This window comes from Gavia stellata, chromosome 2 (assembly GCF_030936135.1).
Source record: "Gavia stellata isolate bGavSte3 chromosome 2, bGavSte3.hap2, whole genome shotgun sequence".
Taxonomy (NCBI): Eukaryota; Metazoa; Chordata; class Aves; order Gaviiformes; family Gaviidae; genus Gavia; species Gavia stellata.
The window spans coordinates 102,901,779-102,924,785 of NC_082595.1; the positions used below are offsets into that span (position 1 = coordinate 102,901,779).

The 23,007-nt window shown below is 43.8% G+C and overlaps 1 protein-coding gene and 1 non-coding gene across 3 annotated transcripts in view; both read right to left on the minus strand.

The window, feature by feature from the left end:
- Positions 1 to 22,273, minus strand: part of HS1BP3 (HCLS1 binding protein 3) — a 52,525-nt gene extending 30,252 nt beyond the window's left edge. For both annotated transcript variants that reach the window (XM_059835032.1, XM_059835024.1), the window contains exons 1-4: positions 22,219 to 22,273; positions 16,909 to 17,074; positions 7,480 to 7,687; positions 4,995 to 5,217 (exon numbers count right to left, since the gene is read on the minus strand). In XM_059835032.1, the coding sequence (XP_059691015.1) occupies positions 4,995 to 5,217; positions 7,480 to 7,687; positions 16,909 to 17,074; positions 22,219 to 22,259 (638 nt within the window). In that variant the 5' untranslated portion in view covers positions 22,260 to 22,273. The remainder of the gene's footprint in view (positions 1 to 4,994; positions 5,218 to 7,479; positions 7,688 to 16,908; positions 17,075 to 22,218) is intronic.
- Positions 22,274 to 22,469: 196 nt separating this feature from the next.
- TRNAS-AGA (transfer RNA serine (anticodon AGA)) lies at positions 22,470 to 22,551 on the minus strand. Its single transcript has one exon. It is a non-coding gene; the product is annotated as a tRNA-Ser (tRNA).
- Positions 22,552 to 23,007: the final 456 nt, after the last annotated feature.

Below are 23,007 nucleotides of genomic sequence, written 5' to 3' on the forward strand. Positions count from 1 at the left end.
TAATGAAACGTGAGTAAGGCTCGTCCTTTAACTGGGTGGGGAATACACACTTTTTGCTGCCTTTTCCTCTTTTTCCTCTCTTTAATGGGGAAGAATACTATACAGACTATGCCCCTGGTTTTCAGAAAAATTTCAACTGTCAGAAATGTTTCCGTAGAAGACCAATGGGGTTGTTTACTGGGATTTTGCAAGTTGCCAGTCTGACAGCAGCTGGATTGGAATTGCGACAAATACTTGTGTCACTTGGCAAAGTGATGGTCGAGCATGCCTTGCAACCTAAGCTTGTGACTCAACAACTGACAGAAAATAAAGATCTGCCTGTTTAAATCTCTGAAGGCTTCACAGCTGTGAGCACAGATACGCACACTGCTAGGAAAACAAGGCTCTTTCTTTCTTTTCTTGTTCATTGTTTTAACTACCTGAATTTCATTAAAGAAAAAATAACCTGTATCTTCCCTCTTCTTTGATGTTTTGACACCTTCACTCTCTCTCGGCTGATCAGGACAGACAGACAAATGTTTCTACTGCTTTGCATGAATCCTACTGGATTCAGAGTGGAAGTCATGCATGTACCTGGCTAGACCAAAAGGCAGTTGTTAATTTATGAGTTGCTGAGGAGTAGGATGATGCCTGAGGAGTGGCATCCCGAGGAGTGGCAGGACTACAACCCTGCCAACCAAGGACCAGAAGGCACAGCAGCTGAACACACATTTTGACAAGTTTGCTCCAGACCATCTGTCCAGCAGACAGCAGCTGTGCTGTGACACTGCTCCTGCCTGCAGAAATTCTCTTCTGTGAGGTGAAAATCCACCAGCAAGCACACTGCCCTCACCTATTATAGCTCTGGGCATTCCATCAATAAAACACTGGGAAAGATGCTAAATGCAGGACTCCCCTTAAGCCGATTTCTGCCTCTTTGTCAGCCATTCTCAGCAGACCAAGGTTTCTGGCAGAGGAAGCAAGATCAAACGTTGCCACTCATTTTTTCCCCAAAGACAAAAGGCTGAGGCCATCCTAGGCTCTTCTGCCACAACAGGGAAGAAAAGGAAAGGAAAGGGAGCACTGGGATGAACAGCTCAGGAGTCAAACTCTAGCCTGGCTGCCATTAAGGGGCATGAATAAGGAGACATGAATGTGTGGGATGCAACCCAGAAACAACTGCTGGCTTGTGTGCCAACCTACCTCCTCCTGCAGTCAGCCTGGCTTTGCTGGGCTCTGGCAAGGCCAGGGCTGGCTGCCTGGCTGCTCCTTCCCTCCCAATCTGTTGCCTAAAACAATTGCCCATTTTATCTGCAGCCAGAAAAGGCCCCAAGTCCTTTAACAAACTCCTTACCAACTAAACCCAGCAATGGCAAACCTCTGGCACCAGGGGTAGTTGAGCTTGACCCCAGCAGCAGCTAGCTACGACACTTTTAAAAACTTTTGGCAGAAGGCCCCCAAAAGGTCAGCCCTCACCAGCCCCATCCCTTCCTAACTATTGTCAGGAGTTAGCTGCATCTGCATTTAAACACAACAGATGCAAAGCTTCCACCTACCCATGTGCCTTTATTCCACTGGGAAGACACAAATTTGGATGAGGAGAAGCCATGAGGGGAAATCTGCTGAAACAATAGCAAAGGTAGAGAGGGGAGACAGAAACTCTCCAGGACTCATGAGGAGACAGAATAGCTCTTGCCTGGGGATTACCCACCTCTGGGCTCTGTGCAATGCAGTTTGCCAGGAAAAACCTAGGGCTGAGGGAGGATATGCTGTCACTGAAAGATTTAGGGAGGCAAAGGAAAAAGAACGGAAGGGAGGGAACCGCGTGTGGAGGAGAGGCTCCTGCGAGGGCTGCGGAGAGCTGATGGAGGCAGGAAAGGAAAGCATAGGAAAAGGAGGGTTCTCCTGACCTGGTGAGAAAATATTACCTCAGAAGTTAATTGCAGCTGAAGATATACGCCTCAAAAACATATTTCAAATGAATTTCAACAATGCACCCCAAAAATGTATCCTAATTTTGAGCACCTCTTATTCTAGGAAGAGCTAGGCTGGGGGGGGCGGAAAAGGAGGAAGGGTGTTAAAAGCTGAAAACTTCATCAGAAATATGTATTACAGTTTTTGAAATGTCCCTGATTTGGACAAGAAAAAAAACAGTCTTTCTGTTGTTAAGAATCCCGGACATGGCCCAAGATCACCCTACTAACAAAAAAAAAAAATAGTTTTTGGCATGTGAATCATATAGCAGAGAAACACAAAGTTTGTAGACCATCATTATACCCACAAAAGCTGAAGAGCAGAATTGGCAAGTGAGTTGCCAATTCCCACCAGACATGAAAGAGCAACTCAAACACAGCCTTGAATGCAAGGAAGAGAATCAGCACAACTGGGATGTCTCCTCCAGGATAAAGGAACCAGACCATTATGAGCTTCCACCTGGATGATCACCAGCAATACAAAACCAGAAAAAAGACCCCTAAGGCCAGTATATTTAACTGGATATCTGGTGGTTCCGCAGCACAGCAGCAGTGCTGGGCCAAATCCAAGTCACAGCCTTCTGGCTCAGAAGGAAAAGTTGTTACCAAATGAAGCGTGCTGACAACATATGGAGGCCTGTGCTACTGGAGCAGTTTCATCCTCATCCAGAAAGAAAAAAAACTGTAAGATTATGCCAAACACATGATTCAATTCAGGTCAGAGCTCTGCTGCTCAAAGCACCCCGGTCACCAATACTGCTTGGAATGGACTGGCTTGTTTCAGTGCTGATTTTACATCTTTTCAAAGATTTTTCACAGGGGAAAGGATCGTGATTTTTTTTTTTTTAACCTGAATTTACTAGGTATTAGGGAGCAGTTTACTACTAAACATATTTATCCAGTCCGTATCACCTCCTTTTTTATTCATCCCCATCCTAAAGTAACTTCAAGCACATCAGAAGCACTAAAGCTGTGAGGCCTGCAAGATCCCTCTTTAAAGCATGTAAGCACCTAACATTTTAATGGGCATAGAGGACACCCTAAAATGGTCACCCAAGAAATGCCCACCCACTGACAGGTGAGCTCCTGCCTTTGGCCTCTTACCTAGACACCTATTACTAGATGGCATAAAGCTGGGGTACAATACTTATGTCCAATCTGATCTCCACTGATGTGAATTAAAAATATCTTCCATGGGAACAGGGTGAGTTACTGGAGAATAGAGACAACGTACAATCAGATCCAGGACTCTTGTTTCCACTTTCATGATTCTGCCTTGACACTGTACATGTGAGTTTGAAAAAAATTATAATAAATACATATGGAGTTTTTTTTTATAGACAGCCAACCACTAGTTTAGAGTGAAAAACATCTGACTACATAACATGTCATGCTGCAGCTCTGTACCAGTAAACACCACACTTCTTATATAAATGAAGTTATTCTGATTCAGTAAGAATTCTGTTCTCGAAAGGAATGGAAGCAATAAACTAAATGAGGATTAAATACTAGATCTTGTCATCCTTCAATGCATTAAAAGACCAAAATAATCAAGACCTTCAAATGCTATGTCAAACTGTACAGAGCAGAAAAGCAAACTTCTTGCTTGTTTTGGCACAGTGAGTTCTTTACAGCTTCTACTTGTTCGAAGTCAGAAAATACAACATCACATTTGCTAACCAAATAGATCATTTTCCTACCCAAAAAAGGACAGCTTCTTTTGTAAACGTACCAACTAAGGACCATTTTGTGGGAAGTACTGCTTTATCTAACTTTTCACTGTAAATAGTTATTCAACTTTTTTAAACTCTTCTTCAACAAAAGAATAATTTTGATGCTGAGTAATTAAGTACGTGCTTTGTCAAAAGAATAATATTTAAAGTTTTCTGGTGATATGTAAAGGATTAAATACTTCAAGTAAGAAGGACGATATCTGGACATCAACAATTACATATGATTATAATAGCAGGAGCAAAGTCCAAATGGCCCAGTATTAATCATTGTAGTTACCCGACTTAGTGTGGGAGACTCCAGCTTAGAGCCTGGAGTGAATGATCCCTTGGAAATTATTGAAGATAATTGGGAAACACCAAGAGAGGGCTCTGGCTTGTTACTATCAGTTACTGCCTATTGCTATGAAGAAGCATTTTGAAAGCACTGTCTGGGTCCATGACAAAGAACATTCAGTAGTGGCTGATGACTGTGGGTGGCTGAAACAATTCTGTTCAGTCAGTCAGTGCTTACTGAAGATGAAGAATAGCTAAGCCTTGGGCATCTAAAGCCTGAGACACCCTAAAAAAAGCAGTCACTACTCATGATCCCAGCCACTGAGAAACTAAATTTGCTTCCAGGCTTTAGTACTCAGCAATGTTTTTGGGAATTAAGTGAGAAATTCCACCTTGAAGTGAAGAAAATAGCTGACTGAAAATTACTGGGCAGGTAAGCAAACCCAGACACTACCTTCAGCAAGCTTTGATTCAATTATTCTGTTTCTCAAGCTGTTATTGCTTATGCCTTAGCAGCATTTGGCATGTGACACCTTTAGAGAAGGGAAGAAGAAAACAAAAGCCTATATGTGAACACCATGATTGAAATGTTGGCTCTTTTGGTCTTTACGCTGCTACAACTTTACCTCCTTGTAGACACTAGTCAGCTCAGCAGCAGTTCCAGACACTGTAAACACCAGTGTACTCCAAAGCAGCACATACAATGGAGCCCAGTGGCTTTATGTTTTGTGGTGGGACCCTGCAGTGTCCAGTAAAGTGCCTACTGTAGCTGAGAGTGTTATCAAGGCATTCAGAATGTCTCTCTGTCACCTGGATACCCTGAAGAGGCACTACGAAGTCTCTTCCCTCTACCGAGGCATCTCCTTCATGAACTGCATAGGAACACAGTATCAGAGGCCTCTCCTCCTCTGTGAAATTCAGCTGAAAGTGGTCAATGTTTTAAAATGTTGAGATGAGGGGATAGTGACATAGAACAGCTTTATTTGTTTAGAAAACTAGGCTAAAAACTAAATAGCAAAGGTACTACCAGCCATACCTGATTATACCAAGAGGGTCTAAATCTTCTTCCTCTTCTTCCTCCTCTTCCTCTTCTTTTTTCTGCCCTTTTTTGGCATTTTCCACTGATGAAAACTGTGAGATTAAGTCAGGTGTCTTCTCCTCTTTGAAAAAATCCAATGCCTCATTTTCTTCATCTTCTTTCTCCTTGTCATCAGGTATGTTTTTACCTTTGAAGTCAATAGCACTAGTAGATTTTGTTCCTGCAAAATACAATAACAGATGCAAAACTGAGTACACAGGATAACAACCATGTTTTATTTAATACCTCGCACCTGTTCCTGATGGTTTTGTTTGGGGAATGAAGGGCATGATCAGCTTTTGTGAAACTCTTCCAACATTCCTGACTGTCCCTTCTATCCACTGATGTGTCATTATGTGTCTGATCTGTTTACTGATTTAAAGTAGTTAAGTAGAGAAAGACAGAGGAAATGAACTTTATCTGAGACATAGCAGTGCATGTCTAATCTGCTTATTTATGTTCCTTCTATAGTCAATGGAAACAATAGAAATTCCACATGGTGATTCATCCCATCCAAATAAAGTTGTCTGAGAAGGAGTTTCCCTCTGAAGTGCCTAATTTTCTCCACTGGCTACAGAGAGGCCGTAAATACTCTGCTTAGATGTAGGTAGCTAACTTTCATACAGCTAGTTGAGAAAAAGTCCACTTTTTCTTACTGATTTAATTCATTTGGGCTAAAATTAGAGCACTGGACAGCATGAAGAAGAATGAAGCCTGAAGTTCTAACTCCATTCAAGTATGCAAGATCCATCCAACTGAGCAAATTCAGCAAACTGAAACATGTGTTTTGACCAAGTCTTCTCACCATACTTGTTATACGCAAAGCCCAGGAGAACGAGGAGAGAACTATTCCGTGCTGGGGAGGCTCTGGATGTTCAGGAAAGCAATTTAAAATAATAAGATGAGCAAAAAATTGGCTAGTGAAAACCACGATAGATAAAATTAATGGTTTCATCCTTCTGACTGTAAAAATAACATGGCATGGGAGACTTACCTCACCCAGTTTTTCATGCTTGCATCAGCCAAATCACCCAGGGCAGACTTAATGGACTAAATGTGGGTGTCTACAGTGAGCAAGTGATCTTATGCTCCCCTTCTAGGCAAAAGAGTGCTGGTTAGGGTAGGCAGTGGATGTTAAGATGCTGCTTATCTTATCCCCACAGTCATCTGTGTTTTACCACGTTGATTCGACCTAAACAGCCCTGAATATATTGACTATGTCTCCAGCATCTGTAAGGGAAGTGTACACAACTAGTTTGAGGATCTGCAGCATATGTACTGAATTCCACCTGGTTTGGTAGGGTGAGACTTGTATTACTCTATGATAGATTTCGATGAACAGGTCACATTACTTGCACCCAATCTATCAACAGGATAAAGACAGTCCAGACTAACTCAGCTGTAGACATGTGCACCATGGTTAGGTTAATCAGCATGCAAAGGTTCATCAACATGAATTCTGAATTCTCTGTGCAAGGGGCCTACTTTCAAGAGAACACTGCCAGGGAAAAAAGAAAAAAAAAACCAACCCACTTCAAAAACTTATTAGCAAAAGGATTTTGCCAAATATTATGCCATTTTGCCTCCCTTACCTTTAGGAAGCTGCCAGTCTCACAGAACTTCTAATCTGGCCACACTTGACACTTTTGCAAAATCAGCTGTTCACACATGGTGACTTGCTAGCATCTTGCAACTTCACTTCCTTAAAACTAACGCTACATTGAGAATCCTGCACAGCACCAGGCTGAAGTGTTCCCTGATCAGCAGCTCTCAGCTGAATTAAGAGCAGAGAACCCATCTGTTCCATTCATTCAATGACTCCCCTGCTATGCCCAAGGAACATAAGAAAGGAACTATATCAATCACTGGAAGAGGCAACAAGAGCTGGACATGAGGCTAAGGAACATTTAAAAAAAAAAAAGAGGTCAGAGAACAGGTTTAACTAATAAAGAATCTGTCTTTTATTCAAATCTTTCTCAGGGTCAATAATTTGCTTTAGGACACCCTTCAGCAAGGCCTAGCAATTTTATTAGGAATGAAAACCAGACAAAATGTGGAACAGTTGATCACTAAGGAAGACCCTGCACTGTCCCTTTAGGGTCCATCTCTCCACTGACAATATATGATTATTTAGCCTTCTAAACTTAATGTGTTCTGAATCACAGTTTCAGTATATGCCTAAGGGAAATCAGAGACAGTGGGATAGATACTTTCAAAGCGAGCATTGTGGTATCAACGCTTCTAAATGAGGCATACGTCCACTGAGAAGAGGAGAAAACACTAGCAAACATGACCATGCAGCACTGTAGATGCACAAGAGGATATTTTCAGTGGTAGGCTTTATTCTGGCATTCTCCAGTTTCTGACTACCTGATTCAAGAACTTAATAACGCTTTTATCCAGCACATTCATGGGAGAGGGGACACTCACATCTTTTAATTACCTAAAAATTCCAGTAACTCAGGACTTGTTGCTAGATCCTCATCTTTTGCGATGAATTTCATTATATCATTGAACATAGCTCTTCGTTCACAGATGTCAGATTCCCCCACGAAGAGAACTTTTCGAGGCAAGAGTGGAAGAGAAGCCTGTGGATATCGTGCCGCCAGTCTCTGATAGAGTTCCTCTATCTCGCTGTACTTCTTGGAAACCTGCAATGAAACATGCTGCCTGGGTAAGTTTCTTTACAGGTGAGACACAAGCAGCAACAGAAGTTCAAGTGCTGTGAAACATTAACGCTGGAAACTGAAGTGGAAAAACATGTATTACCAAGGAGCTTTACATATAGCCTAGTAAAAGCCTGTTATCTATACAGTGAATCCCCAAGCATTGTTGCTGGTCTTCTAATTCTGTTATTAAAATCCGCTCCCTAATGGAATTGAGGTTCATTGCCAGATACCCAGCGCCCATTTGTCTGACTCATCAACTAATGAAATACTGGGAAGATCACTGCTCCAGATACTTTTCCCTGACAGAAAAAATCCTTGTCCACTAAAAATGAGCTATACGATGCCCAGCCCTGAGAGATGGAAGGGAAGAGAAGGCCAGCCAGGTAGGTATCTGATGGAGAAAGAAGCGCGAATCTTTTCACCATGGAGCCAGAAGACCCATTTCTCAGCCCTGGTGGGCTTCAGTGCCCTTCAGGCTGTTGAGGCCTGAACAACTGACACATTTGCTGCCCTGCACAGGACCTAATACAGAAACCAAAGGGCAAAGACCTCAGCTGACCCCTAACTATTCAGTTTATCCATGAGAAAATAAAAATCAACAACTTGGCCACGGCCTACAGGTTCTCATACAGGGAGAAGATGCCAACAGTGAATGGAGTCATTCCTTCTGCAGACAAAGACAGGAAGCTTGAGGAGAAATAAGGCCCAAGACATTACAAGGAAAGCAATAACCATGGGAATTCTGGTTAGAAATGGTGTGGCTTCTATGCCACATTAAGTTTTGAATTCAGTACCTTAAAAAATCAACACACAAAACCCCCACACAAACAAAACACTCTCTCTAAGTGACGTTACAGGCACAATGGAGAGTGATTGTCATGCTCTGCAACTGTGGTATTATACAGACAATATATTCATCATGGCCCTCCATGGCCCCATAATCTATGAATGTGTTTCAATGAATACAGAGTTAGATTAAAAAAAAAATCCAAAAAACCAGCGCTAGTGGAGTGCGTATGGCTCAGATCCTCTACTAGGGTCCAGCTCTTATCCTCCTGTAATACATGTTGGTGAACTCTAGTGGAGTGAATCCTAATTAATATTTTAACATAAAAGATGCAGAGACTCAAGCACCACATCTTGGAATGGAAGAAGGCAGAGTTCTGCCACCAACACAGTGATAAAAGAAAGTCAACCCAGCAAAAAGCACAGAAGTAGAAGGGAAACAAGTCATAGATTAACCCAGAATCAATAAACTGCATCTATACTAGCAAACTAAACAGTATCAGGCATATTCCCAGGCGCTGGAACCTAACAGTGTCTATTAGGAACCTTATAGTGTCTACTGGAACCTGACAATGTCCAGCACAGTATTGACTCTGGGCAGCTAGCACTCCCCCAGATAATTTTTCAGCCCAAGATTTAGCCTGGTGCAGGGACCACTCAGTAGCCAGTTTGGGTACTGATGCCCATTGCAGACGGCAAGAAAGTTTCATACTATGGATGCAGCTAGACTCTGCTAGCTGCTATCCAGGCCAGAGAACAGGTCCTGACATTAACAGACACACCTCGACTAGTTTACTAAATTAGACGTAGGCATAAAGAGCAATAACCACCTTAGCTTTCAAGCGTCCCTGCCTTTTGCAGTAATTATCAATCAAGCTAGCTGATTTGAAAAATATTTGCATTTCAGCTGTACAATGTTCACTACGGGTCCAGTGTCCAGTCACAAAAGGCAAGCAGCTCTGTAAGATCTGAAGCACAAAACCAAACCTGAGTCGACAGGGGAATGAAAACCAAGAATTTTAGACTTGTCTCCTGTAAGCAACACAGGTAAGTGTGAGCAACACTGTGCTCTGCATGCAGGATCTGACATGCAATTCAGCAGCCAAGCACTAAAGTGATGGCAATAAAGAGATGTTCCCAGAATAAAGACAATCCTCCCTTTGAAAGATACCCCAAAATGAGGGAGGAAAGCAAATCTGGAACTTCTGAATTGTTGTACATTTCTAGTTTGCTAGGTCCCAGTAGCACTCTGAACAGGGTATGATACCAGAGCCCCTCCCAAAAAATATTGTGTAAGCACAAATGTAAGGGTACTGAGGAATTCACTGGTACTTTTTCAAAAGAATAAGCAATATTACCCTCCACCCAGAAAAAAAATAATCAAGTCTGATTTGCGAAAAATGTTTAACATCTAATTAATTTCAATAATAAATAACAAATTAATGTCTGAAAGCATTACAAGACAGCAGCCAATCAACAAAACTATGCTAAAGCAGATTTAAAATACTCAAAAAGTAACACTGAACTGAGACATACAAACTTATTTCTTTCCCCACTTAATTTTCATTCCTCCTCTATCAAACTCTGTAAATTATTCATAAATCTCAATCTATGTCTAATTACACCATTGAACCTAAAGTAAATGCACACCCTCGCACCCTATCGCTAATTGAGCCTTTGTGAATCTGCGTGGGCTTTGAACAACACCACCAACCATAACACATGACACAGCATACAAAGTGTGGTAACGCTATGCCCAAAGCATACCAATGTGCTACCCAAAAGCCTGCAGCACACCACGCAAGCTAATATCCAACAGTGTGGGGATGCCCTCTGCTGGGATAACCTACAACACAGGTTAGATGTTAAACCTCCAGCCTAAACCATTCTCTGGCTTACCTAAGCCCAGTGCTGGCCCCTGCAAGCCCCTGCCAGCTGAGGCTCTTCGCCTGCTGTCCCTCTGCCTCAAACCCTGGCTGCCACTGGCTCCTCCGCATCTTCACTCAACATTATTGCCATCTTTACCTTGGTTTTGGTGCTGGAAATGCAGCAGTAAGACTAGCTGAATCCAACAACCTCAGACTGATGCATTTAGAATCACAGAATGGTTTGGGTTGGAAGGGACCTTTAAAGATCATCTAGTCCAAACCCCCTGCCATGGGCAGAGACATCTTTCACTAGATCAGGTTGCTCAAAGCCACGTCCAACCTGGCCTTGAACACTTCCAGGGTTGGGGCATCCACAACTTCTCTGGGCAACCTGTTCCAGTGCCTCACCATCCTTGTAAAAAAATTCTTCCTTATATTCAATCTAAACCTACCCTCTTTCAGTTTAAAACCATTGCCCCTTGTCTTGTCACTACAGGCCCTGGTAAAAAGTCCCTTTCCATCTTTCTTATAAGCCCCCTTTTTATAGTGAAAGGCTGCAATAAGGTCTCCCTGGAGCCTTCCCTTCTCCAGGCTGAACAACCCCAACTATGTCTGCCTTTCCTCACAGGAGAGGTGTTTCAGCCCTCTGACCATTTTTGTAGCCCTCCTCTAGACCCGCTCCAACAGGTCCATGTCTTTCTTGTACTGGGGACCCCAGCACTGGATGGAGCAGCACAGAGGCAACGTAGGGGCCTTACACAGTGCCAGCCACGTCTCGCAGAGTGTATTTTCTCAGGTTGAGTCCCATACATCACCCAGAGCGTTCTCACATCTTTCCAGTCTGGAAGTACTGGTTTGCTGTGACAATTTTTGGACCCTTTCAATTTGACACCCTCTAACAATTTTCCAGGAGAAAGGTGTATCAGCATGTCACAAAATTAAATCTTGCTTTTCCTGGTTACCACTCACAACTCTTTGAAAAGAGTCAATGCATCCTCCTATGACCCAAAATGTCAGGTCAAAAAAAAAATGCTGTTCTAAAATACATTTTATCATTCCTATTAAGTATACAAAGTCCCATTTGATTAATAATCAAATATTTTTCTTCTGCTGCCTGTAATTCCTTTAGGTTTTGATCCTGCAATTATCCTCTCCCCCTCCATGCCTCTAACTGAACTCCATGAATACTGTTGAGCTAAACCCCCACCACCTGTAAGTCAGCCTGAGTGCATGCACTTCAAGGAGTTCTGTCAAGTCACAATATCAAAGGCTCAATCTACTTCACTTCAAAAGAGTTAATCATGCAAATACGGCAAAGCCTGTGCATATTTGCCAGGTCGAGACCCTATTTGCCTGTAACAATTAACATCCAACATAGAACTGAAAGAGAGACAGGGATGGGTTGAATATTTTTTCCACCAGGAACAAATAAGTAAGTTGAGTATGATCAAATATAGCTAGAAGGTTAAGAAAACCACTAGGAAGTTCAAAGTGAAAGCCTAAAGTTTGCTGCTAATCCCTCAAATCTTATGCATGTGCCTTGCCCCCTTCTTCAGGAGAAACTCATGCATGAAAGTACACACACCAGAATGCCTGTAGGATACAAGCCTGGGACTCTCAGATGTGCATAGGAGAATTTGATCCCACTCAGTATTAATGGGATTTAATGCCTCCTTTCCCTAGGCCCCTTTTAATGACCCATTTCTGACCTCAAACTTGTCTTCATATGCTTTATATTTACTGCAAGGACTTCAACGAAATGGAGACCTCAGACAGAGCTAACTCAAGCCCTTTGGCCAGCCAATGCACACCAGTGAAGAGCACTCTTGATTTTGTAGTATTACATGAAATAGTTACGGCTACTGTGACTTTCTTTTTACAAAGCCCACTTCTTAACATTGTCACAAAATGGAGGTACAGCAACATTGTCCTTTAAACAACCACCGGCTTTGGATTCAGGAATCAAAAGCATCCCTTCTCATAGAGAGCACAAACCACACTTTCCCTTGCAGACTCCCAATTAAAGCCATACCAGAATTAATGTTGCTTGGTGACCTCATGGGTATGCATTATGGTAGATTTTAATTACATGACCACATGCTGTTCTCCCCACCTGTTTTGCCCACCAGAAGGGCAAGCACTCTAATATTTCTTTTTAATCAACTGCTCCTGAACCTATTGCTACACTGAGCAGGGACTTCTTTTTTCCCCCTCACATCACAGACATTGTAACATGAAGGAATTTATCTTCTCAACACACCTGTGTGGTCAGGAAATAGCAACTCCAACTCACAGATTTTGAGGCCCACAGAAAGAAGGCCAACATATGCAAACAGGCAATGATGAAAACATAGATGAATACACACCCACGTACGTACACTCCCTCATTTTATGAAAGGAAGACAGTTCTATAGTAAATTCCTCCCAAAAATGTTCTGTGCCTGTCAAACACCAGTAGTTATTTGTTCAGCTTTCAAAAAGAACAAACTTGACTAACAAAAGTAACTTGTAAAAAAGAAGCAATTAAACAGGGCACAGATAGAAAGAGAAGGCACTATAGGCTGGGTGGATTTTTAATAAGGTTGGGAAGAAAGAAGTTAATTGCCAAAAAAGGCAAGGTGTGGCTAGAAGAAATGCATTTAAGATAAATAAAGCCTTTTCTTCTTCTCACAGAAAATGGCAGATCTACAGGCAATAACTAAATATCACCTTTGCAGCAGTACCTCTGATGCAGTACCAAAGATAAAATCAATTTCACTCTTTCAATAGGGCAAGAGTATTCTGACCTTTGAAAGAAATGCAGCTGACTTTTCCTTCAATTACAAAATATAACCTCAAGGTTAAGCAGTTCTACAACCCATTTGTTCTACTTTACAAATGGCATTTTTTTAATTAAAAAATCCCTCCAGTTTCTAAGAATTTAGGTCTGAAAGTCATCACAGAAGTGAATTTCTTCTGTTAATGCTTCACAAACGTTTCAGTTAGAAACACTATGATACTGATTTTGCGTAGTCCCGTTAAGGCTGGGTAACAGGGAACTCTGGATTGCCTAGACCCACAGTAAAGGCTAGTAACTCCACAGGTCAGAGCTCAAATCTCTTTTAGCTGTTCATCTGGTTTTGGTCATAGGCCCTTAACATATCTCGATCCAGTGTGCTCTAAATCACAGCCCAGTGATCACAGGTAGCTTAGAGGACACTTCTGTCCAGCTCACCATCTTTTTCCAGGGGATACAGAGAAGCTATTTGAGCAATAAATGCTGCTCAATCACAGCCCTGCCTGCAGTTGCTCACAGCCTAATGCACAGAAAGCCGGTTTCGCTGCTGCCACCTAGGGCACGAGAGTGTGGAGGGCTGTCACTTCAACTGGAAGCAGGTGGAAAAACAGCTAGACAAGGAAAATCAATTTAGCTAGTATTTCAGGGAGAGAAAGAGGGGAAGGAGGAGGAAGAAAAAGAAGGAAAAAGGGTCTCAAAACACAGGCCTGGCTCCCGAGGTAGCCAGAACTGGATTAACGTATCCAGAGCCAATGAAAATCCTACCACGCTTACCCATCTTCTCTAACCTACCTGTCACCTCAGCACTGTGACACTAGCTCCTTCCTCTAGCCTCTCAAATTTGATAATTTCAACAATACCAAAAGTTCCCTCTCCCATCCTGCTCGCATACTTAGGAAAGCAGAACAGGCACACAGTTGTTTCTTTCTCCTCCTTCGGACGTTTTATCTCACTCCCCCCATGCTATACAAATTTGACGTGTTTGACCTGCTGCCCAATGTAACCACATTCTTCTCTGCTGTTCCCCAGTCGCCTGGTTCTCTTACACTTCACCTGCAAACTCTTGGGGGAAGGGTCACGGTTCTTGTTTGTGCTGGTACAAAATCCAGCAGAACAGGGCACTGCACAGACACTATGGGTGCAACTCACCTCACCTGGCAGCCCCAGGGTTGGGATTTGCCTCCAGGTTAAGACAACTGCATACATGCAGGAGGTGTCTCAGCTCTCATGGCAGTCAGATATAGTCACTACATTCTGGCAAGATGTGACTGAAACTCAGCTCACCTGAACACAGGCAGCTAGTGGTACCTTGGATGGTGTACAGTATCTCGCCTCACTCTGTTCCAGGATGGTGTGCCAATGCCTTTATGTCCCATGTCACATCTGCCAGCCCTATGCAGACAATTAGGATAACTTAGGGTTTCTCGAACGGTACCAGCCATGTACATTAACCAAAGTGGATTCCCCCACATCATACATGCTCAACTACATTCTTCTCAACAGTACTGCACTGACTGGGATGGGAGCTTAGAAATCCACAGCAAAAGCAGACATCTAATCATAGAGAGCAGACTGTTCTGCCTAAAGATAGATATCTCATGCCATCTGAGATGCTTTGTGATGCCCAAGGGGCTTGTGTGGTGCAGGCAAATATCACACAGGACCTATGGGAGACCCACAACCTTCTGAAGGCTAGGTGGAAAATCCCAGGGCACCGCCAGTGGTACAGACAGTGAGTTGTGTGCAACTCAATTGAGCCTTACGCATTTTAGCCTGGAGTTGAAGTCCCCTGCCCCAGCTGTCTAAAATGTAGAATGCTTTCCCTCTATGGTCAAAGAAGAGAGGCATGTCCAGAGGATGAGTCACCTCATTCCCCTTCTCCACATTAACCGTAAAAGTGGGGACAGACTCAGATTAAAATATCCAATTTACAGAGAGATAAGTTAGGACAGGTGAATCCCTCTGTTCCTTTCAGTAACACATACAGAAAAGACTCGTCAGAATGAATTGATGCAAAGCATTCATCCTCCAACCTCCCAGCTCAGAGTTCTAAATTACTCTCATACACCAAACTATATAATATATCAGACTTAAGTCAGCTGAAAAAAATGTATCTGATGAGATAAATGCTATTCCAGTCAGACTACACCGGTTTTCTTCTTCGTGAAGAATGAAATGTCAGGAGATCTGACCAGAGAAGAAATCAGAAAGGTTCATTTCACTTGAGAAGAGCAACTAAGTGCTGAAAATCCTCCCAGAGAGAGCCGACATGGGAACAGACAATCTAAGCAAGCAGGGGGGGCACAGTAGGAAGTCTGTTTCTCCTCTTTATAGATAAGCTGATTTTATCTACTTTTCCTTAAGTTAGATGACAATAGCCCAGTTTAACACCTCGGGTTTAGTCAGGTTCTTTCTTGCACAGAGCTGCATGGAAATATTACATAATACAAGCAGGCATTGCTGCAGAAAAAAAGTGATTCCACAAGCCCTTCTCTTAGCTTCCCACGTCTGGCCCTTCCCCTGTCCTAAAAAAAACTTTAATGGGGCAGTAAAACTCACAGGCTCAAGAAACAGGTGTAAATTAGTACTAAGTAACAAACCCCCAAATACCCATTTTTAGTCAGGACCAGTTCCTCAGCTGACATTACAGAATAGCCACATGACACTGGCACACAGAAGGAAGCACTGCAGGAGCGAGAACAAGCAGCCAGGGACAACGAGGGAGAACAGAACAGATTCTTATGCCAGCATTGCTGCTTTTACCATAAAGTTATATATAGCATAATGAGTTCATTACATGTATGAGATCTCCTCACCATGCACCTCTTCACAACATTGACAGATGTGGCTTTATCTGCAAATCAGACTGCATAAATATCCATTTATCAGCTACCTCCTACGGAGTATGAGTTATACTAGGGCTAATGGTCTACCAGGTAGCCACGCACTCACATCACTCTGACATTACAGCTATCCCCAAAACATCTGAAAAGAGCAAATGTTCACAGTATGCATCAGGGTGCATCCCCATAGAGTCCCTTTATAGTCAATGAACACTTCCTGGGAGTGGTTCAGCAGACAGCTAAAGCGGATCAACTGAAATGTACCCTAAATGCACCTTTTTCCATCAACTCAACAGACAGTCCCAGGTGAGACAGCTCAAGTGGATATGCACATGCTACAGATGACTTAAAACAGGTGAAGTGAATCTCATGTGCTATGTTTTCAAACCTTTACTCTGCAGGTATCATGAAAAAGACAATCCAACTCAATAACATTTTATAGGGACACTTCCTTGTAAAACTCTCTTACTAAGGATTTTAAAAACCATGTCAAGGCTAATAGGTCAAGGCTAACCTACTGCAAGGTTAATTTGTCTTATTGCCCCACATGATTCTCTCTCCATTCAAGTAAACTATCATATGTTTATTTCATGTTTATATACCAAGTCCCAGTACTGATACATATATCAGAGAAACTAATTTTATAGCAGGACTTATAAAAAGCTTGGTAATTGGTTTCTATTTGTTGACCCATAATGCAAAATGCCTTTAAAGGCAACAACAGGCAATGTTGTTCGGAGCTCCCGGAATAAAAATTTCAATTAATTATAATATTGCTATTGCAGAAATGGTACAGACTGTGTTGTACTACCAAGGACCTTGACCTTGGGAGGCTGTGATGACAAACTATCTGCTACATCAGGACCAAAATAATCAAAGCTGATTAAGAAAAAAACCTGATCACTAATACAGCACTGATTAAACATTTACCATAAACTGAACTACGTCTTCAGGCTTGTGCTTTGCTGATTTGAAGGCAGCCAGTCGGGTAACAACGACAATGTGATACTCTACATGGCCGGACATCATCTTCCCACGGATTTCCTGGTATTTTGGCACTGACAAATCCAGCCCCGTGTGCGTATTCTGAATTTGCCTAGGGAAGAAAATACACGCAGAGTTCAGGCATTGGCACAAAGACTTTTAACTGACCCTCTCCAAGGATCCAGTTCAAAGCTCAAGAAATTAGTGCCTTTCAACAAGACACCAGACAGACCGTACCCCAATACTATTCCTGCTCTGCAATAATACAAATTTGGACATGGACTGCTTCCCGTATTCTATCCCAAAGCACCTGCCACTGGCCACTGCAGACAAAATGCCAGGAGCACAGCATTTCTGGGAACAGAAGATGGGGATTCATTCAGAACAGGACTTCACTCACAGGAGTTGAAGGTGGTGTCCTAGCCAGCAGTGCAGATGAGGAGACCCCGTGATCTCTCATCACCGCTTGTTTTGAAGCAAAGGTCTGTTCCCTACAATTTATGCCAAGCCCCACCCACCTCTCCTTTGTCTTAGGACATCCCCAGGAATGGCAGAGATGATAGCTGAAAGAGACCACAAAAGGAAGAAGGAGCTTGCTTGAATGCAGGGACAACGTGAGGTTTGTAAGAAAGAGCCAACCAGGGAACTAGATGAAAGCCTGAAATACAAAGCGAAGTTGCTGGAGCAGACTGCTGGACCAACGACACAGTTTCTGTCTGTGGAGGTCCTTGAGAAAAATTAGACAAACACCTATCAGGACTGAGCAAGTTAAAGCAGTACATGATCTCTTTGAGCTGCCTTCTGGTCTTGACTGTCTGACTGTCAGTCTTATTGCCAAATAGCAGAAGGGGTACCATAGTGTATCTCAGCTTTCTCACAGAAAATCCTACTGGAAAGAAAACCACCTGTCCTTTCGTAACCAGTTAAAGTAGACAAAGAATCACAGCATTAACCTCTGAGAGATGCCAACAGTCAGAACTACCCATGGCTCCTCCTGGAGGAAAATGCAACAAGGGTGCTGCTGCTGCAGTTTACTCAATGCATTCTCTTCTCCTGCCAGCTTCAGATCCACTGAACCGTGGAGTCACCTTCCCCCTGGATTCCCACCCAAGGAATTATTTATGACGTTTTTGCAAGAAGAATGCCAGGATCGTACTATAGTGCTCACGAATCATGAGTAAGACCAAGCAGCTGCTGTTGGGGCACAAGAGAACAGTATGTTTAACAAAATAAACTGTCTGTTTCAATAGACTGGAAACCAAAACTGATCAGTGATCCTTTCCCCAAAGTTACCCACGTGCCAAGCCACAGCACACTCACTACTGCTGTTGCTGGAATCAAATACTCTGCCAGAAGCACAAAGAGGTTTATCATCCAGAGCACTGAATATTCTCTGAACACATTTCCGAGTGCGTCCTTCCTATGTGTGAAAGTGTTTTAATGTTATCAGAAGGGACTGTTTAAAAAAAACAATTTTCTTTTCATTAAACATTTTTTCTGCCTTTTTTTTTTTTAACCTTAACTGTATGGAGAATGTCAAGTCCCATCTTTCCTGGACTTCCTGGGGATTGCAGAGGTGTCTTATGGAATTCTTGCCTCTTTCTTTAGGAACTTTAGATTCATTAACACAGGTGCCCTTTCACCTAAGGATACATGAGGCGTACGAACTTAAAATACACTTTAAAGAGGTTTAAACAATCTAGTTTCAAACCAAGTTTCAAAGACTCCTCTCATCATGTTCAAACTTGACCAGTTCTTTTGAAACTTGAGTTTTCCCAAGAAGACAGCCTCTGAATCTCCAATGCAAAACTGAATAAAAAGTTTTTTAAAGAGAGTATCTCAAGATTTCTCCATAAATCGGACAGCAACAAACAAGGGCACAGGCTCAATTTTGAACCCAATCCTCTTTGCAAGCCATGTTTAAAACATCAGGGTTTTAACAATAGCTCAGCTCTACTGTTGCCAAGACTTTATACTAGCTACCTAAACGCCATTCTGTTTGCTCCAATTCTGTTCTCATTTTCTGCCAGCCAAGGACTTGACTTTACACTAACAGACAAAATTTTGTTCTCAGTTACACATTTTCAGGCTGTAAACACAGAATCAATACTGCTTATGTATAAATACATAGGTGCCTGGCTTTCACACAGCGGTCTGTCGAACCCATAAGTAAGAGTCATTATTTGGAGCGTTGTATCCTTCAGTGGCAGCCAAAATGCTGACTCCGTGGATGCCTGCCAGTAAAATCAGCTGGATCTGGGGATTTTAGAATACACCTGCAGCAGAGGAAATGCTCTCCAGATGTGTAGTCACTCAAAAGTTGTGACTGCAGCTATGACAGCAAAAAAGTCTGTCGGATAGTACTCAGGAATGACTGACTTCTGTTAACACAGCCACAGAGCATGAATGACAAATTAACCTGCTTTTCACCTCTGATGTAAATAAAAGGAAAAACCACCAGTAAACTATCCTTCCTAAATGGCCTTACTTAGCTTAAAACACCAGCCACGTACAAATGTTCTGAGATGACACAACAACTTCACTGTAAGAGCTGCTGCATGTCATGAAGTTATAAGTACCTTATCTACATCCAGAGTTTTTCTTTTAAAGTTGTTAAAAGCCTCAGCTAAAATGACTGTAATGGAAAGCGATTAGAGGCCGGGGGAATAGCTACATTTTTGTTTGTTTGCTTTAGGCCTTGTAATCATTTTCATTATCACCTCTTACACGAAACCTACCACTATTATCTCTTCCATAGCAACAGGATTGTGCATTTTTTTAAATATAAAAATGATTCTAAACGAACAGAAATCAGCAGGGAGGCTAAGACAGATACAGCATAATATCCAAAGTGCACACTAGTTCTTGAAATGACTTAGTTTCAAAATAAGCAGCCCGCAGTGTTTTAATTCATTCGATACTGTTATTGTTGTTACTCAAACAGAACCAGCACCTACAAATCCCACAACAGAGTATAGTTTCATTGCATTTTTCACATGAAACACAATTATTTTTACACTAGTAGCTTTAAAAAAGAAGCAACAAGGGAAAGCTGGTTGTTTAAATAGGACACAGAGGGTTATTACTTCTAATCCTGATTTAAATCTCGCTTCTGTATCTCTAAGTTACACTTTTGTCTACAATACAGACTGTCCAGGAGAGACTTGGGCACATGGTTAACTTTCCTAACGCTTTACCTGAACACAACAAGACCATTCATACCAGTAACACTGTGCTTGCACAATCAGATCATGCAGGATCAGCACAGGACAGAGAAAAGGGTCAGCTGAACAGAGCAGTTTCTGTGGCCACAGAGCCACATTGTGGCGAAGAGCGACAATTTTTCATTCCTGTCTTTCGATTTGCATATAATACAGAGGCTTTGTATTTTAATTAGTCTGCTTTCTGTACTGAAAGGCTAAAATGGGAGAGAAGGGCAAGTAGCTACTGCAAGCAAGAAAGCAAAGTAAGGGATGCAAGCACTGTAACCAGAGAAACTTTATTGCAGTGGCTGTGTGGTCAGGAGAGTGGACTCTGCACTTTCTGCCTTGATAAAGTCAGCCCTATCAGCAGCACCCAGGTCCAGCAACCTCTGCCCAAAGGGGACTAAACTGTGATGACCCAGGTCATAGTAAAAGGAGAAAAAACTTGTACAACTAGTTTATTCATTAAGTGAAGGCAAAGTATCAGATGCAAATTAGCCAGCAAATGTTTTTATTTCTCTATATAGTCTAACTACAAGTATACAGATTATTAATTTGTATTACCATAGCAACTAGGACTCCTATTCCCAAACCAAAACCAGTATGTATAAAGAATGAAAAAGGTCACAACTATACAGCTATCTTATCTCACAAGCTAGAAAATATATTCACTTGCTAAAGCCTTAATCCCACACATACATATATATCCAGTATTATCACTGAAAGCATTCCAATATCAGTGGGACAATTTGCAAGTGTTAAAGGCTGTAAAATAAATCCAGGTGTTCAGATTTCCATTTCCAAGGCTAAAATCTAATATAAAGTCAGTCCTACAAAACATGTATGCGATTTAAGTCAGATAATGTTAGAGGGTCCAAGGCTACTGCTCCAAAGGAAGTCAGCCCCTGATACAGCCAAATATTTAAGGATTAAAGTAATGGCTTTGAAGTGAATGTAATTGAAATAGTTTCTACTTATGTCCTAGGAGGTAGGTGCAAGAGTCAGGACCTTGCTGAATCAACACTTCTGTTTCTCATGTCACATCTGATAGGGAACTGCTTCCATGTGGTCTCAAATACCTCGTGGGTGTTAAAAAAAAAGAGAGAGAGATCTCTATCATTTCTCTATAAAGATTGCCACAAGCATTTTCTTCTTGAGGCATTTCTCTTGAGGGTTTATTTGCCACATCTAGGAAAATACAGGTATTAAAAATTCAATGCAACTGGAAACAGCACCGCTGCACCCACCTAGGGCATGGTTTCAAGAAGGTGGGAAAAAACAGAATGAACTTATCGTGCCCACCTCTGGCCTAACCTCAAGCCAGAGGGGCTCCCTGCGGCCTGGTGGACGAGGGACAGGGCGCAGGGCGTGGTGGCGGGGAAGGGGGGTCAGCCACAGCCACTTAGGACACCATGCATCAAAGACCCGGGAGTACACTTCGGGACGAATTTTAATTCCTTCTGACCCACCTCGAAATACGGACAAGGAAAAGATGCTTCCGGAGGCTGGGAGCACACGTTGCGTCCCCAGCAGTGTCAATGTGGCAGGGAAACGACCCTAAGTTACCAGAGGAGGAAAGGACCACACGGCCGATGTTACACAGGATCGGCCAGATGACAACACTGGTCTCTCCCGGCTGTGAAATGACAAAAAAACCTCGAGGAACCGCATATATACGAAGTGTCCTCGGGACAAACCCACACACCAGCAGCCCGCCGCACACCTCGGCCTCGCCTCAGCTCCGCCACCGCCCTCAGCGTCTCCTCAGCGCCCACCGCCCCTCGGCCTCCCCTCAGCGCCCACCGCCCCTCGGCCTCCCCTCAGCGCCCGCCGCTCCCCCTCAGCGTCCGCCCCGGGGTCCCCGTGAGGCGCCGCCCGCCGCGCTCCTTCCCTTCCCCGGGCGACGCCCGCCACCAGCGCCGCGGGGACGGCTGCGCGGGCCCTGCCCCGCGAAGGGAAGGCCGCGGCGGGCGGCTCCGCGGCGCCAGCGCCCATAGCGGCTGGCGAAGTTGAGGCGGGCGGCGGAGTCGCCGCTCTCTGCCCTGCCCGGTACCTGGTGGTGACCAGCACGGCGGGCGCCGGGCTGTACTGCATGGCGGGGGGAGAGGGTGCCGCTCCGGATCGGCGCCGGCCCGGGAGGAGAGGCCGCGTCCGGCTGTCACGGGGTCCCGCCTCCCGTCCCTCGGGCTGGCAGCGGCCGCCCTGCCGGATGTTTGCCGGCGGGCGGCTTTGGTGCAAAACGGTGGCTGGGAAGAGAGGGGGGAGGAAAACGTCCGGGCCGGGGGAAAAAGGAACAACTCGGGCCGTAGTCGGCAGGATTCGAACCTGCGCGGGGAGACCCCAATGGATTTCTAGTCCATCGCCTTAACCACTCGGCCACGACTACACCGACGGGCGGCTGCTCTGCCACGGAAGCCCCACTGCCTCCCCCTCCGCTCCCTTTCGTTTTTCCTCACGGGACCAAAACGTTTCCCCGGTGACATCCCTGTGCCCCCTAAGCGGAAACAGCTTTCACACCTCCATCTGCCGCAAAATAACCGGCACGATGCTGTTCCAGAGCGTTAGCTTTAACAAAAACCAGCCCGGTGGCTGGGTGTCTCCTCCGCGGCAGCCCTTGGCCCTCCGCCGGGGCGAAGAGCACAGCCGGGCGCAGGGTGCTGCAGACCGCCGCGGCCCCGGCCACAGGGCTGCTCAGAGGGGCTCTGTGCTCCCACCCTCACTTCGGAAAGCGAGCAGCAACCCGCTGCTCCCTCTGCTGCCCTCCATTGGCACCCGCAGCTTCGTTTTCACGCTTCTGGGTGCACCGAGGTGTGCAGCTGGGTGGGGTTTTTTCTCGGTGCTT